The sequence below is a fragment of the Anopheles merus genome, chromosome 2L, assembly GCF_017562075.2.
Source record: "Anopheles merus strain MAF chromosome 2L, AmerM5.1, whole genome shotgun sequence".
In the NCBI taxonomy this organism is placed as follows: Eukaryota; Metazoa; Arthropoda; class Insecta; order Diptera; family Culicidae; genus Anopheles; species Anopheles merus.
The window spans coordinates 53562318-53578477 of NC_054083.1; the positions used below are offsets into that span (position 1 = coordinate 53562318).

General features: G+C 48.1%; 3 protein-coding genes across 6 annotated transcripts; 1 reads left to right on the forward strand and 2 right to left on the reverse strand.

The window, feature by feature from the left end:
* The first annotated feature begins 190 nt into the window (after nt 1-190).
* LOC121594423 (mitochondrial folate transporter/carrier) lies at nt 191-16122 on the forward strand. 4 transcript variants are annotated; one of them, XM_041917656.1, is made up of 7 exons: nt 191-491; nt 5473-5813; nt 7902-8159; nt 8248-8378; nt 8455-8672; nt 8811-9013; nt 16041-16122. In XM_041917656.1, the coding sequence occupies exons 2-6, from the start codon at nt 5530-5532 to the stop codon at nt 8973-8975; spliced, it is 1056 nt and encodes a 351-aa protein (XP_041773590.1). In that variant the 5' UTR covers nt 191-491; nt 5473-5529; the 3' UTR covers nt 8976-9013; nt 16041-16122. The 4 variants fall into 4 exon arrangements, with proteins under 4 accessions (XP_041773590.1, XP_041773589.1, XP_041773592.1 ...); XM_041917655.1 differs by lacking the exon at nt 16041-16122 and adding an exon at nt 14722-14812; XM_041917658.1 differs by lacking the exons at nt 191-491; nt 16041-16122 and adding an exon at nt 9285-10523 and having other exon boundaries at nt 5740-5817.
* On the reverse strand, nt 485-2010 carry LOC121594429. The gene is made up of 2 exons (XM_041917670.1): nt 877-2010; nt 485-802 (listed from the first exon to the last, which is right to left on the reverse strand). The coding sequence occupies exons 1-2, from the start codon at nt 1153-1155 to the stop codon at nt 605-607; spliced, it is 477 nt and encodes a 158-aa protein (XP_041773604.1). The 5' UTR covers nt 1156-2010; the 3' UTR covers nt 485-604.
* LOC121594427 lies at nt 2517-3899 on the reverse strand. The gene is made up of 2 exons (XM_041917667.1): nt 3522-3899; nt 2517-3340 (listed from the first exon to the last, which is right to left on the reverse strand). Exons 1-2 carry the CDS (start codon nt 3897-3899, stop codon nt 3152-3154), a joined length of 567 nt encoding a protein of 188 aa, XP_041773601.1. The 3' UTR covers nt 2517-3151.
* Nucleotides 16123-16160: the final 38 nt, after the last annotated feature.

Consider the following 16160-nt stretch of genomic DNA (forward strand, 5'->3'; position numbering starts at 1 on the left):
AACTCTCCTTACGTTGCATAATGTTTCAGTAAAACCGTAATTACGCAAAGTAAAGTCTGAGCGGAGCAACCGCCAAAGCACAGCCGTTTCAAACTTCCAAAGCTTCCATTTGTTTCCAATAGATGGCGTTCTCATCACGGAAAGAGCTTTCTTCACTCGGGCACAATTTTGTTGCTTGGGAACGGCACGGACTGACAGTTCGGTGTGAAAATTGCATGCATGCAACAGTTTGTTTACGTCGGTGATTTTCGTGTTTTATTTTGCACGTAATTTGCGTCTAAAAGTACAGAAAAACCGTGTCCACACTTTCCAACGATCGTTTGCTACAGTGCTGCACTGTTTGGTGGACCGAAATCGGTCAAAGTTCGAGCCGTTCGTTGCTCCTTGTGTATCCCTAGCTTAACCTAGCTTATCGTGCGGCCCTCGGTTTCCCGCTACCGGCTAAAGGATTTCAAACTTATGGCCCTGAAGTTGGCCTAGTTAGCTCTTAGGTAAGTGGAGAATATTTGCCATTCTACAGCACAAGCAAGGTCGCTCGTTGTTGCGCTCTGGCTTTCTAAAGGACGTCCTCTTGTTTCACAAAACACACGGGAGAATGTGTTGCTCACTTTTCGGGCAATTTGATAACGGGTTTGTGTGGTTCGTCCCAGTACAGCTCACAGTGCTCGATTAGGATGCTTTCAGATCGTCGGAAGGCGCTGCTCATTCTACGTAGCATTTTCGGTGGCAGTTTGCGTACCAGCGCACAGGACGCCACAACCGGAGACTGCACCAAACGGCTCAATTTGTCCGCACTGTCGACCTGTGGTAGATGAGGAATCATCGTTAGTGTTCTGTCCTTATCTTTTCAAACACTTGTTACACCGTTACACTTACCCGTATAATGTAGATGTCGTGCTCGAGACAGAACGCTTCCAGCAGCACCTCCTGCATGTGGCTACCACTCTCACCGTGGTCGTCAAACGGTGCCAGAAAGCAAAAATTGTACAGCTCCGGATTGGCAGCCAAGCTGCGTACGGCACTGGCCAACCCAACTACTAGCCGCTTATCCTCCAGCGCGCTCAGCAGTGCCTTCCTTGCGCTCGACCCTATCCCGACCGTGTGGAAACCGTTCGACTCCATCGTCTTTCCTTCATCCGATGCCTTCAGGACCATGGTACGCTTTGACTGATGATTGCCAGACGTGGATGCCAGTTCGTCCACACACGCACAAGCACGTGATGCACCACCTTCTCTGGAATGCCGTCTACTTTCACCCTTCCACCCCAAGTAGTCCAAGCTCAAACGGGCGCACGCTCTCCGTTGGGCAAGGTTGTGAAATGGCGCTGGATGATGGCCTACTACTTGGCGCTTGCAATTGCAACTCGTTCTCTCTTCTCGCTAAACAAACGAGAAAGGTGCCGTTTGTTATCTTTGGCAAACACACTTCACACCCGTGCACAGTTCGTCTTCAATTGGAAATGTCTATTCTGTTAGCTTTCGAATTGGCAAAACACTTTCAAACTCGCGGACGAGACAAACACAAGCACGCGCGCCCACCCGACAAAGATTGCTACACTCTCGCGCTCTGTTCCGGTTGTTCGAAGCACAATGAATCAGCGCTTGCTGCGGCAAGGTACTTTTATGCCCGTAATACTAGGTCGCGATCGTCTCACCAACACAACAACACACACACATCGTTGCGAGGGCACACTCGTTCGGAATTCGCGACGTCTGCTATATCCACTTTCCATGAATGAACTCTAATGCCGATTGGGGGGGTGTATGGTGTATTGCCAAGACGGATGGCCGCACTTGCGCAATGGACAAGCATTTTTATCAGCGGGCGACCGTGCACCGAAACGGGTATGAACCTGAACGAACGTGAATCATTTGGAAAAAAGGGGGTACATCTTCCCCCTTTTTCGGCCGGGAGGGCACGCCGTCCAAGAGAGGGGCTCGCATGAAGCTCGAATGATGCAACATATTCGTAGTTTTGCGGGCTTATTCTAGCGTATTTCGAAGGGTCATGTGATCGCGCTAACAGAAGAAAGCGCGTGAAAGAATGCAATGTTTGGATTGGAGCATCCCGTCAAGCCGGTCTGTGAATGAAATTCCAATTGGAAAAGGGGAGGACCGCTCCACGTGACACACAGAATTGAACATGTGAAAACGGAATGGGAGTCCCAGAAAATTCCATCTGCTGTGTATTTTCTCGTTCCATTAGTGCCCCTTTGTACGGACAGAGTCCCATAAAAGAATGCCGATTTTATATCACTGCGGCTGATAATATACTCCCCGTAGCTGTTATCAGGAAATGAGGAAATAGCTCCACTGTTATCAGAATCAATCGCGACGTGCATTCTTTCTGTTATTATTGTCCCTATTGTTCCAAAAACATTGCAAAAAAGGGGTCGGTTTCGGGTTGGGTTGGTTTTCCTTTTTCGGAATCCCCCTAAATACTGTGACTAATGCTTATGGTATTTGTGATATCTCATAGTCGAAGCACGCCCACAGAAAGGAGAAGGCGCATGTGATTATGAATTTCATTCAAAAAAGTTGTCTCGTTTGCTTTATTACACATGTTTAGTGGGGGAGGGGGGGGGGTTTAAACCTACATTCTATGCTGTAGTAACATAAACGGTAGCAGCAGTGTAGCACTCTTGTGATGTGGTTGCAGTAGTGGTGCCTATAACGACACACACTCACACACACACACACACACACTCAGGCGTTAATGTTGTAATGTTCTTGTAACTGTTGTAAAAACACTCTGTAACACTGTCGCGTCCATCATCTCCATCGCACTAATAGTTCTTGCTTCCTTAAGTCTGTTGATCACTCGCGCGCAGCACAACGATTTATCGACGGTAGATTTCACTTGCACCGCGATTTCGCACCGTAGTAAAATCAAACCGCCGCATTATAGCAAACGATCAGACAGTTTCAGTTCTTCTTGCACATGCACACGTTTTGTCGCTCACTTTTTCTGTTCCGTCGGAACCGTTCCAACCGCTTCGCCATCCATTCGCAGGCAAACGGATCAGAAGGAGCAGCACGGACATGAGTCTCCTCTCCGCGGGACACTTTGACCTGTCGTCAAGGTGTTGTTCAGCTTTGTTGCGTTTTCTCAGTAGGCATTGGTCACTGAGGACAGTGCAGGTGGCGAGGGTTACTTTTCTGGTAGCTTAACGATTGGCTTGACTGGAGCTTCCCAGTGCTCCTCGCAGTAGTCGACGAGCTGGTCTTCCACGTCGGTGATGGTTTCCGTCCGTCCCTCGGACCAACTCTTTTGCAGCAAGGCACAGGACTCAACGCGCGGCGTCCCGAGCATGCGGCTTAACTTTTCTGCACTATCAACCTGCAATGTGGAGGAAAGACAACATTGGGAACGATTGTTAGAGTATTGCTAAACATTGTTTTCATTTTGCATCATTACAGTGACACACTGCGGTGCGAAAATAGAACGCATCGAAGCGCATCGTAATGAAGAGTGACGGGGGCGCGGCGACGAAGCGTGTCGAGCGAGCGACTGAACCTACCTTAATTATGTAAATATCATGCTCGAAACAGAACGCCTCCAGCAGCACCTGGTGCATGTGGTTGGCCGGATTGCCCGAGGCGGCCAGAAAGCAGAAGAGAAAATCCTCCGGCGTCTTCGAGAGTGCGTTTATCGATTCCGACAATCCGACGATGGCACGGTCCTCCCGGCTTGCGGCAACCAGCGCCCGGCGGACGGTGGCCCCGATCGGTTCCACCATCATCATGCCACCGTCGACGCCACCGCCACCGCCACCACCACCAACGTTCTCTTTGCCGGTCGTCGAATCGAGGAACAGGTTCGCCAACTTGGCGTCAATGTCACCACCGTCAATCGTGCTGCTAATGCTGCTGGTACGGATCTTGGTCGCTATCACCATTTTGTCTGCTTTGTTTGTTATCACCACCGTTTCACACTTGGCAGCCGTTATTGCGTAATTCAAGCGCTTGTTTGCGGAGTTAGTGTCTCGCACACGGATATATGGATTTGGCACGCGCTAATAGCGTAGACACGCGTCACTGTTTGAGTGTAGCAGTCGGCGTCAAACACGAAACACGGTCCCGAGCGAAAACGTTACACGTTGCTTGCTGAATGTAAAATACACGAAGCAAAGTCGGCTGCGCATGCTTTTATAGACACCATCCCCACTCGCGCAAGGGCGGCGCACGAACGACAAACGACGAACGCGAACGCGAACGAATTCGCGCACACACAAACGAAGCCGACGAACAGACCCCACACTAAGGGTGGGTTCTGATGAGGTCGTGGCTGGGTTTGGGACAGGTTTTGCGCTTCGCCCCTAGCCCTCCCCCGGTGCGTGTGCTTAGGTTGAACTGGGAAAAACCAGACGATCCGTAGCGACAAACGCATCCGACGGGGAGTTTTGGGGTGTGCAACTGCACCCCTGCGAACCGGTAGAAAATCCGCCTTTAATTGGACCACCGATCGATGGAAACTTTATTCGATAACTTGTTTCAATTGGTTGTCGTCCTTGGACGCGGAAAGGATACACGGAACGGGTACCGGAATGTCAACCGTCGTACCGGATCTTTCGTTCTACCTGTCGAAAGCAAACTGGAAACTGGGCTAGTGTCTGGCATGGCGGTCAGAGACACGTAATTTTACGTCAATGGCCGCTCTCCACGGCGACCTTTGATCGTGAGGAAAGCCAAAGCCGCTTGGCCAAAGTTCGGCATCGATCGTACGGCCTTTTTAAACAGTCAAATATTTGAATGGCTTGAGCTCTTCATGCGTTTCTCCATGCGTTTGCAAGTCATCGTACGCCTATTTGGGGAGTCGTGTAGTTTCATGTTTCACAAATCCGGTTACGGCATCCATCGATCGTGTTCCGTTCGGCATGAATGAAACCGTCGCGGATGGGTTCATCATGAGTCGTTGCTGGGGGAAGTCGCACTTTTCTGGAAGACTTGCTTCCAAGTTCCCATCTTTATTTTAGTATTTCAAAGTACCGGGCTTGCATTAAAAACATTTCCAAATTTCTCAGAATTATAATACCGCGAGAGGGATCTCCGGCATTGAGGATACCCCAGCGGTTGCAATCAAAAACGCTACCGACAACACAAACAAGTTTTCGCGCTATACTATTAATATAAGCCGTTCAGCGGGCATATCGGCTGCTTGTTTGTTTGTTATTATGTTAGTCTTCGAGAACCGAACGATAATTCGAAACTAGATTACATTTGTTTTTGTGTCTGCAGAATTGTTTGCTAGAAGTAACGCGCAGAACTGGTTGTTGTGTGATGGTTGATACTTTTCTCTCGACACAACAACAAACAGAACGCCTGGTTCCCTCACAATGCAGGGTTGCGCAGCAGATATTAGCAAAATTATTGTGTTTTAACGTATGAGCCGCGGTTGCTTCGGCAAGAAAAACACCACATCACACACGCAAACAATTAATCTCGTTCTTTTCCCTTTCCTTATCTCGCTAGACGCTGCTGCGACGAGAAGAAGCGTGGAGTGGAAGGCACACATAATACCAAAAAAACATGTCACAGATCGCGCGTCACGCGAGCCGAAGGCAGATGAATGGCGCTGGCCTTGTCGGCGTCGTCGTCCGGGGCTGGCAGCGTACTTTCCACACCAACACAGCGGCAGCCGTTAAATTTCGCACCACAGATGCTGTGTCGGCGGCCCACGGCGGCATTACAAACACTACTTCGAAACGTTGGAACCTTCGCCGTTACAGCCGCACTACGGATCGATATGGTGGATCCGGTGGGTTCGAGCCGTCGCGTGTTGCGCCCGGCAAACCATCGGATGCTGCTGGCCAGTAAGTAAGCCATCGCGATCCTAATTGGAAATCAAGATTGCTAATTAAAAGCTAACAACAATGACAGCGCACAACAATGTTGGATGTTCGATGGAAAGTTTGGAATAAGTAGTACAGCGGCAACAGGAAGAGTGTAAATAGCAGGATCGTGAGCTGTTCGTTTGAGTCGATCGGTATGCGAGGATCGTTCCATAACGATCGCGAAATGATGGATTGCAGCATTGGAGCTTTATTTTGCGCAGCTATTTGGAAAATATGGCTTTTTATGCTTTGTCACAAGGAGACTGATTTACCGTTTTACTTTACTCGAAGCAGGTCATTGGGCATTGTCCTAGAATAGCGCATTAAACTGCTAGTATACAATCGTGCCGAAGAGGGCTCGTCTTTCATGTATCAACTAATAATAGGACGTCACAGCACACAGCACAAATCACCGATTGTGTATGCGCAGTTGATTGTTTATATTTACGATGCCATGGGCACATCGAACCTGCTGACCATCTCCCTTCGACCATCGAAACCAATTGGGCGCGTAAATTGGTCAGTACGCGCGTATACGTCAACCCAACCGGGACTCATGTTGCACTAGACGGGTCCGCCGTAGGGTGGTGGTAGAGTGTAGTGGGAAACGCGAAAAGAACAACCAACTCGACAAATTCTATTTTTAGCATATTGAAATGTTTTGACACCCTCCGCGAATCGGTTGAACCCCGGGTAGCCCAGCAGTTGCTAGGTGGGTTAGTGTTTTGAACAATCAAAAACCCTCCCGCCCCTCTCATCCCGCCAAAGCGGCCTTCTTCGTGTACATTTTGTTGGGAAAAAAACATGATTGCTTTGCCGTGTTCTGGTGACCGGTTCAAGGTCCGGAATGGTCCGGTGGAACCATTTTCGCGGTAAAGCACTGCAAAAACATGAAAACATTCGCTGCGAAAGAACATTATTGCTGGAACGGATCGATGCACTGTTATTATTGTAACGATGGTGTTGTCGATGTTCCCGATTTCACTTTCGTCGTATTGGCTTTGCAAAACCGCGCCATCGTTTGCGGCGGAGTCCACGTGAGTGGTGATTGCGTATCATGCGACATGTGATCGTCGGAGGCGCAAAAGTAAGCCATTTGGCATTGTTACTGTGTGTCGTCTGCCGTCGCCGATATAATTAGCACAATTTATGTGAAGCTAAAGCCAGGGAATCATTAAAACAAAGCGTGAAACATGTAGTTACCCTAAACTGTACGCTTGTATGCGCTCCTTTAGAGGGTCCGTCCAACGGTCATTCAACAGAGAACGCATCCAATTTCCTCCAAGACACGTAACGATCGCGTAATATGTGATGGCGATCGCGTATGACCGTTCTCCGATCACCTTTCCTCTCCGAAGGGGGCCAATACCCCCGTCGGTGGTGGAAGAAACGCGAAACCTTCTCCAAAACCGTCACCGATTGCTGAGGTGATCGCACGCACTGATAGCATCGGACCGACCGATATGCCGTTATGCTTGGCAACGGCGGGCAAAAGGCTACCGAAAAGGGTTTGCCGAACCTCCGCAATCATATCTTCCAGCTATACGGTAAAGATCAACTACCTTTGATCATTCAACCGGGTGATACGTGGCTACGTGACCGCAATACCGTCGCGACCCCGGGGAGGACGGCAGGATAAGGGCGGTTTGGTGCGAATCTTGCTGACCGCAGCTACTTCAGGGTGGTCCGAAATGTTGCGTACGCGCAGCATAAATCGCACTGTTTTGTCGCCTCTCCACTGTTCCCACACCGGTTGGTGGGACGTGATCGTTGGAGCGTGCACATATGGAGATGACCCAACCGAAGGACATACCCGTACGGCGGCGGTGGTTGCCAATTGTCGATCATTCGTTTAGGTTCGCGTTTCCATTCCTTCCAACGGCTGTGCTGTAATAACGGTCAAGGGCAATGAATGTACGGCTGTGCACGTGCACGCTGCTAAAAAGTTCACGGAGGGTCGGGTTTTTACCGTGGGCAATTTAAAAATGCTTGCAAAAACGCATGCTCTCTTCTGCTGCGTTTTGAATGTTTGCTTTTCTAAACCATTTTTCTTCACCTTTCTCGCAGAAACAGGAATGCGCCCTCAACAACATTGTACGCGAACAGCGGCGGGAAGGATTCGGAAGTGATAAGCGTGCGTGGAAAGATCTTATCAAACACGGTGCTATCGCGACAGCACATGACGCCGGAAATCGCACTGCACCTCATAACGTCCGATTGTGCCATCTACCATCAACCCGTCGGCGCCAACAGTGGCGCCAATACCGGTTTCTCCGCGGATCCATTTTGGGGATTTTTCTGGCCCGGAGGTCAAGCGCTAACGAGGTGAGAAAGAGAGCGAGAGCGAGAGAGGGAGGGAAGGAGAGCCCAGTTCGGTTGATCACAATCTCACCGCGTTCCCCACATCGTACAGGTTTATTCTTGACACGGAACACGTTTTCCGCGGGAAGACGGTGCTGGAGGTGGGATGCGGCTGTGGCGCTTCCGCGATCGCTGCCCTGCTGGTGGGAGCTACCCGTGTCATAGCAAACGACATCGACCCAGGTGTGATAATTTGCTCAGGAATTGCAAAACTGTTTATTTACTTCTCGGGCTTATTCTAATCTGCCGTGTCTTTCAGTCGCATTGCAGGCCACACTACTGAACGCGGAGCGGAATGGGATCACGGGTAATCGGTTGGTGGTTAGCAGCGATAACCTTATCGGCCACGGCGCCGACGAAACCCACCAAACAGTGGACCGGTGCGAAGTGGTGCTAATAGGCGACCTGTTTTACGATACTGAGATAGCAGCTGATCTCCATCCCTGGATACAGCGATTGGCACGTGCTGGGGCGGAGGTAAGAGAGGATATGTCGTCGGTGCCGGTGATTAGCGGCGCAATTTACTGCAATGCCAAAGATTGTGGCCCATTGTGCAGTGGTGAAAGCGAGGGTGCGAATATTTCATCACATTATTTCGCCTTTTTCTCGGTACAGATTTATATCGGCGATCCCGGACGGCACGGTATTACCGAGACGGGTGTACTAAGCCAAATGGAACTGCGCGCTCGGTACGAACTACCTGCGAATGTTTGCCTGGAAAATAGTGGATTTTCCCATGCCAATGTATGGCAGTTTCGTTTACCCTGCGATGAGGCGTGACACAGGGAAGAGGGCGCGTTGGACATTCCTGTTTACAGGTAAGCTTATCTTGGTGGGGTAGTGGGTGTGTTAAAATGTGTCGAAGGTGTCGTCGTATCACTAATTAGCAACATTGCTTGGAGTTTAAACGACTTACCACTATCATCGGTGTAGATATGATATGAGAATGTACCAGCGAGTTACAATAATGTTATCTTCTGTAGTATCTCTTATCGAATGGCAAGCATTAATCGGGAGAGATATACCATATAAGTCAATGTCGAACGAAAAGCAACAATGAATTGTGCTTTTACGGCTATCAATTTTCAGTGTCAAGCAATAGGCGCAAGTCATCTTGTCTTTTTTGGTCAAATGGAAAGCAAATTGCGCTTTACAAGATGGTTGCAGTTTCTGGAATGATTTGGTGTAGAGAGAAATTCGCGTTTAAACAACAGTCAGCTACAGCAGGTTCATTAAAATGAATTTTCTGGCAAAAAGCTAGCTCTTTTATTGCGTTTCCAGTGTAAAACGCTTGAAAGATTTATATGAGCTGGTCGTCTTCTTTATGTTCAACGGAAAACATACACAGTAATTGTAAATTTGTTGTTAAGAAAAGCATCGGACTGTTTTCTTATCAAAATATCGTTTTCGTACCCGGCCATTGTGTAACGGCCATTTTGAACGCAACCTGGGGCATCCAATCTCGACGAAATGTTTGACGAGCAAAACAAACGTGCTCATCGTACACATCGATTTGACGTTTGTGGTCCACCTGTCAAAAACGCTCGCTCTGGCCAGCACTGACACGAGAGCAAAGGAGCGTTTCATCATCTTTTTCACCTAGTGACTGTGTTTCTGTGCAATTTCGTGCCTTTCCGTTCGGTGGTGTTGAAACATCGCAAGAAAAACTGAACCACCGAATCCACCAGTCGTCGCAGTTTTCGGTTGTTGAACAGTGGAAATGAGCACAACACCCGAAGGAAGGGCCGTAATTGCTGCAACAGAAGAATGAAGGTGGTGAAGCGAACGTGCTGAAAGCGGAAGAGGTACCAGACGACCAGTCAGTCATACGATCCTGTACCTTCTTGTCTCTTTGTCGACCTTGAAAAAACGTGTGTGTCCGTGCGATTACGGGGGGAAGAAACAGTGAGTTTCCTCGGGTCCTTCACCACATAAAGACCGCCGTACGGGTGCAGTGAATCAGCTGTGTGTATGTGTGTGACCGTGCGTGCGTGAGTGTTAGTTGGTTGTGTGCGATAGTGTGTGAAACAGAAAGGCGGCAGTGCGAGGCCCCCTTTTTTTCTAAACAAGCATCGAAACTTGCAGGGCGCAGCAAGATGTGCAATATGTTAACTTTCCTGAAGCACAGTGAGCAAGTGGCAACTACTAATACATACGAAATCCGCACCTCGTACGGGTTTACGTCATATCTGACCGCCCTTATCAGTCGCTAGATGGGACGGTGTGTTGTGTGGTGGCAGCAGTGGTAGCCGTTTTTTTTGTAGCAGTCCGGATCGTCGCAGCAACACACGCAGCAACGAAACAAGGCGCAAGCAAATTAACGCGCACTAGCACCCCTGCCGAACGACCGCACCAAGCAGCGCCGTAGCCAGAAGGCCAGGTCAGGAGAAACAGCACGAGTAAACGAAGCAACCGACGGTCGCTGTGCGAGTTAGCAACAGCGAAGACAGCAGCAGCAGCAGCATCACAATCCGCAATCGCCTGCTTCGCTCGTTTTGCAGTGTCTTTCGGTGAAACCGGATGTATGGCAGGACAGGACGGCGACTCCGCGTAGTTGCACAGAATAACGCGCCCGGAAGTGAATCGTTACTCGGTTGATATCCGCGCTGTATATAATGTATATACCTTTCTTCCTTCCGCAATCCTTTTTCTGCCTTACTTCCGTTGCTTTACTGAACACCCGACCGTCTGCATTGAAGGCGTGAACGTTTTCCCCCCGAAATAGAACAACCACCTAACTCCGCTCGTTACTGGATCCAGGATTCGGTTCAAACGAGTCATCAGCACACGTACCAGCAGCGCTGACGAACATTCACGATTTTTGGTTTTCACGGGCAGCTCGCACTCGTGACCATATGTTTAATGGAACAGTAGTCTAAGGGTAGTAATATTAATTGCTGATCGCAAAGAGACCCCTGCAGCGCGCAGGTTCATCACACAAGTTCGAACTGTGCACGACGCCACAAGTGCTGTAGAGAGTTGAGTCAGTGTACAGAATATTCCCACGAAATGGCATCATCGCTGAAGAACCACAAGACGGCTGCGGCCGCCGCAGCAGCAACGGCCGGTGCAGCCGGAGCAGGAAAGGGCAACTTCGGATGGTTGGCCCACGTAAAGTACGAACATCTGGTGGCCGGCATCTCCGGTGGTGTAACCTCGACCCTACTGCTGCACCCGCTGGATCTGATCAAGATCCGATTTGCCGTCAACGATGGGCGAACCGCCTCGGTGCCACAGTATCGAGGGTTGACCAGCGCGTTCATGACCATTTTCCGGCAAGAAGGCTTCCGTGGACTGTACAAAGGAGTGACGCCGAACATGTGGGGCTCTGGCAGCGCGTGGGGCTTCTATTTTATGTTGTAAGTAGCAAGCGCGGGACGGGAAGGGTCTCGTAACAAATCACTAAATGTGCATCTTTGTATTGCAGCTACAATACTATTAAGACATGGATTCAGGATGGAAACACGGCTCAACCCCTGGGACCTACGCTGCACATGCTGGCCGCAGCCGAAGCGGGTGTTCTAACGCTTGCCATGACCAACCCAATCTGGGTGGTGAAGACGAGGCTGTGCCTGCAGTGCAATGAGCGAGCCGGCAGCAGTACCGGTTATGCCGGTATGGTTGATGGGCTTACCAAGATCTACCGCACCGAGGGCATCCGAGGATTGTACAGGGTAAGTCAATCAGAGGTTACGGGCACATTGTCGAAAGTCAGCTAACGATGCGCCTCTTTTCGTGCAGGGTTTCGTACCGGGAATGTTTGGCGTATCGCACGGAGCGCTCCAGTTCATGACATACGAGGAAATGAAGAACAAATACAACCAGCACCGCAAACGACCGATCGACGCCAAACTGGTAACAGTTCTCCCTGTCGTGGTTGTGTCCGCGACGGGAGTTGTGTCCGCTTGCCACGATTACTAATGCATCCCCTTGTTTCTTTTCATGTTGGCCGTTCCCGGTGCAGACCACATCCGAGTACTTGACGTTTGCCGCCGTGTCGAAGCTAATCGCAGCCGCCGGTACCTATCCGTACCAAGTAATCCGGGCGCGCTTGCAGGATCAGAATCATAGCTATAAGGGCACCTGGGATTGCGTGAAGCTGACATGGAGGTACGAACGGGTGTCAGGGTTCTATAAAGGGCTGATGCCGTATCTAGTGCACGTAACGCCCAACATTTGCCTAGTGATGTTGATCTATGAGAAGTTTACCAACCACTAAGAAAGGAAAGGCGCGTCGCTGTGCGGCCCCATCTTTTAAGACACTCTCCTCTCCCACATATCGCGCCGGATACACAATCGATCCGGTACGGTTTCCTCGCCCTCCCCTCGGCTTCCCGTTCACTGCAGGATGAGGTCGGTTTACTCCATTCCCGCTCTCGAGAGAACACCCGTTCTGCTCGGGAATTCTCCTCACAATCCACCCCTGCACGTGTGGCCTGCTCTCACGGCTCTGATACGATGCTCGTTTAGCGTGTAAGTCGTTTCCAATTCCATCGTCACTAACGTGTTGTGTGCGTTCTGTGTGTGCGCGTGTGTGCGCTTGTGCCATTGGCACATCGGCATCGCACATCTATTTATTTGTATCTCTCTCGTTGGCCCCCGTCCATTGGGGGGGCGGTCAAGGTGTAGTGTTAGGACGTGTGGAAGCAGCAGCTCTTTGCATCAGTAATTATTATTATTACTATTACGATTGTTGTTATGATTAACGTTATTATTAGTTGTATGTTTAGAGCAACTTTTATAAAAAAACAAACACCACTTATATACACAAACCCCTTACCATTCACACCTTAAAAAGCCCGGAACATCGCGGGTATTTCCGAAAAAACAAAAACAAGCAGTTATACTTAAAGCCAATTCTGTTGAATATTTTTCAAAAGCTCTACGTAATGGAAATTTTATAGTTATTTCGAGCAAACGTTGAAAAGGATTCAAAATCGCTACAATTCGTTTTATTCGCAAGGTCCCGTATTGTGTAATGAAAAACCACACCATGTGTTTCGTTGTCATTTGCGTTGTTATCTTCTGGTGTGATAAATTGATTAGCACAGTGTATCAAGTGGTGTGAGATTACTATTTCGGTTGTCAGAGCAATGGCCGTCTTATCTTGTCACGAATTGGTTGGTTCGTCAGCGTCTCGTGAAAGCGAATCTAAAGCGTAGGAACTGGAATGTTGTGTCCACTTTGAGCTGTGCTCTCAACGACGAACGTGTCAAGTGGAAAACTCAATATAGACAGAAGGAATATGATGCTTAAGCTTTAGCCGATTCATAGCGCGCTGTAACAGCAAACACAACTTGAACGCTGAAGAAAAGTATGAAACTTAATGTCGCTTAGAAATTAGATAGTGTGTACACAAGAATGCTACATCCACAGCAAGAGTAGCTACTACTTAAGGAAAACTTCAACAGATAAAGTAGCAACGACATGTACTCTAGTATACACGATCGAAAAACAAATCAAAACAATTCAACAACTATATAAAAATCGAGAGAAAAAAAACAGCCCAACACAATTGGATTATCTAAAATGATGAACATTTACTTAAAAATATTAAGACGGAAAAAGGATGATTAGCAAGCAGCAGATTAGAAATAGCAGCAGCACTTGGAATGATTTCGCTTCAGTGTAAGTCTTTTGCATTTCTGAACGTCCGTTCTTCCGTGGTTATCAGTCGCCCACCGTGGCTCTGCTCGGTCACCGGCCGACCGATAATGGGTAGATTTCTTTTGGCTAGCGATTCGAGGCGAGCAAAGCAAGCAAACACGCCGCCAATTCACGTGAAAGATGAACAACAATTTAACAATACAATAGTGTGTTATGAATTGGAATTGCGCCGCAGGCATGAAATTATTGTGGAAGCGAAAAAACACTGAGAGCGCGATAAGAAACCCTCAAATCTTTGTATGTTGATGAAATGTTGTAAAATCGGGTGCGTGTGTGAAGAGCGATGAGAAAATGCAATAACTGAACCGTGGGCAATGCCAGCAAAATATTAACCCCCCTCCAGACCAGCAGAATGAAAAACAAACGCAATTTTACATCCAAATCAAAGCAATAAACAAGATAAAGCAATCCGGTAGAACGAACTTAGCCAGCAATAGGACACTTCTGCGAATGGTTTGGGATGTGCCAAGGCAAGATTACAAAGCGTGTGCAAATAACTGTAAGCGCCGATAAAGATGTAAGGTGTTCTGTACGGGCCTTTCCTATGTTCATCTACAATACTAAGGGTATCCTTTCTTTTCCCGGTTTCTTCACTTCTTTGTCTGTAATGTTTTTATACCTCTGTTTTACTTTTGTATGGGTAGTGGAAAAAAACAAGAATGAACTGAAACTGATTTGATGATAATGGTGAAGTAGTCTATTTCAAAATGAATAAAAATCTGCAATTCAAATGTGCTCTTGAGCATAAAAACAATCTTCAGTAACAAAACAAACAAACAAACAAACAAAAATCACAGAAATTGTATACCAAAAACAAGTAATGTTTTCCTTTTCTCTGATCTTTCTTTCTCCATCTCAGATTTGAGTCGTGGCGCGGATTCTATAAAGGTCTCGGTCCGAACCTGACCCGGGTCATCCCGGCGACGATGGTTACGTTTGTAACGTACGAAAAAGTATCACACTATCTGTTGGATAGAAGCAAGGCCAGGAGCATAACGCACTAAACAGGGAACGGAAAGAAAGTGTCGTCTTTTGTGCTCACTCTTCGGGTCGGTTAAAGTATGGTTAACGTGTTAATTATGCCAGCTATGCAGCTACTGTGCAGTTTATCCTTAAGCAATGTTATATATTACTGCACAAAGTGAGGCGAGACGAGACAACACGATGATGAAGCTTGCCATTCGTTGCTCGTCTACAAAGTTACCAAAAATTATCCCGCACACCATGTGTCTAGAAAGACAAGCAGCATATCGTGCTTCTAGTTCCTTTATTTCATAGTTCCTTTCAAAGTAAGCAGACAGCTGATCCGCTGAACCGGTGCTATCTTATGTCCCGGTCTAGCTGTGTCCCAGTACAGGACGATTTCGAAAGCGCCAAAAAGCGTTTCCCCTGAACACACAGTTGCGTTCTCTACTTCGCCATACAATGCCATACACCGGGCGGGCGCATCACATCAATCGGTTGACGGATATTGTCTTAACAGTTTTGAGCATTTCGTACACTCGACGAAGGAATATGACTTCATGTATAAATTTCAAGGTACAGTATAACGTCGTCAGTATAAGACTGGCTGGACATGGCCTGGATGTGGATGTTTTAGCATACAATGGACAACAGCAAAGCGTTCGTCTACGATGCAGAAGATGTCGCGATCGCGAAACGCATCTACGGCAACAAGAACAGTATAGGAAATATACTTCCTCGCGTAGGAATGTTAGATTATAAATGCATTATATTTTCCTTGTGCATAAGAAGCATGTGTGACCCAAAGTCCGAAGTGATATCACAATTCAACAATTATGGCATCACCGAGAATAGATTTCTGTAGCTTGATGACACACCAATACTGTGTTAAAATGTGCCGGTAGTATCATTGAGGGACGCGGATGCGCACTAGACGCCCTGGGTGTCAGAGATTTGCCAATCTGTAACTCTGACAGTGCACTTGACACGCAGGGGGTTACAGTGATTTGTGGCAAATCTTTGTCTGTACCAAAGTTTAGTGCAATATCGCTGACAAAAATTATGTGATCCTCAATGGAAATTCGTTCAAAAGATCCAGATATTGTGCGCTCTGGGCATCCTCCATGAAAAATGTCCATTAACATATGACAAACTTGTCCTTAAACTGTATAGTAACAGCACTATTATTGGTTTGCACCACACTGTACCCACCAGCGGCCACTGAAGGACGTGCGAAGTCAAATCAAAACAACGTATTCTACCGTCCCTGTCTCTCAAGGGATTAGGCAAGATTGTGGAATGAACATCAGCAGCAGCAGAAAGCCACGGTTGAAG

Excerpts from the sequence above, each read along its gene's own strand:
- LOC121594429 (XM_041917670.1), bottom strand. The coding sequence starts at position 1,155 with ATGGTCCTGAAGGCATCGGATGAAGGAAAGACGATGGAGTCGAACGGT. Across the intron at positions 803-876 it reads ACGACATCTACATTATACGG|GTCGACAGTGCGGACAAATT; the intron begins GTAAGTGTAACG and ends CATCTACCACAG.
- LOC121594427 (XM_041917667.1), bottom strand. The coding sequence starts at position 3,899 with ATGGTGATAGCGACCAAGATCCGTACCAGCAGCATTAGCAGCACGATT. Across the intron at positions 3,341-3,521 it reads ATGATATTTACATAATTAAG|GTTGATAGTGCAGAAAAGTT; the intron begins GTAGGTTCAGTC and ends TCCACATTGCAG.
- LOC121594423 (XM_041917656.1), top strand. The coding sequence starts at position 5,530 with ATGTCACAGATCGCGCGTCACGCGAGCCGAAGGCAGATGAATGGCGCT. Across the intron at positions 8,160-8,247 it reads GGAGGTCAAGCGCTAACGAG|GTTTATTCTTGACACGGAAC; the intron begins GTGAGAAAGAGA and ends CACATCGTACAG. Across the intron at positions 8,379-8,454 it reads AGCAAACGACATCGACCCAG|TCGCATTGCAGGCCACACTA; the intron begins GTGTGATAATTT and ends CGTGTCTTTCAG.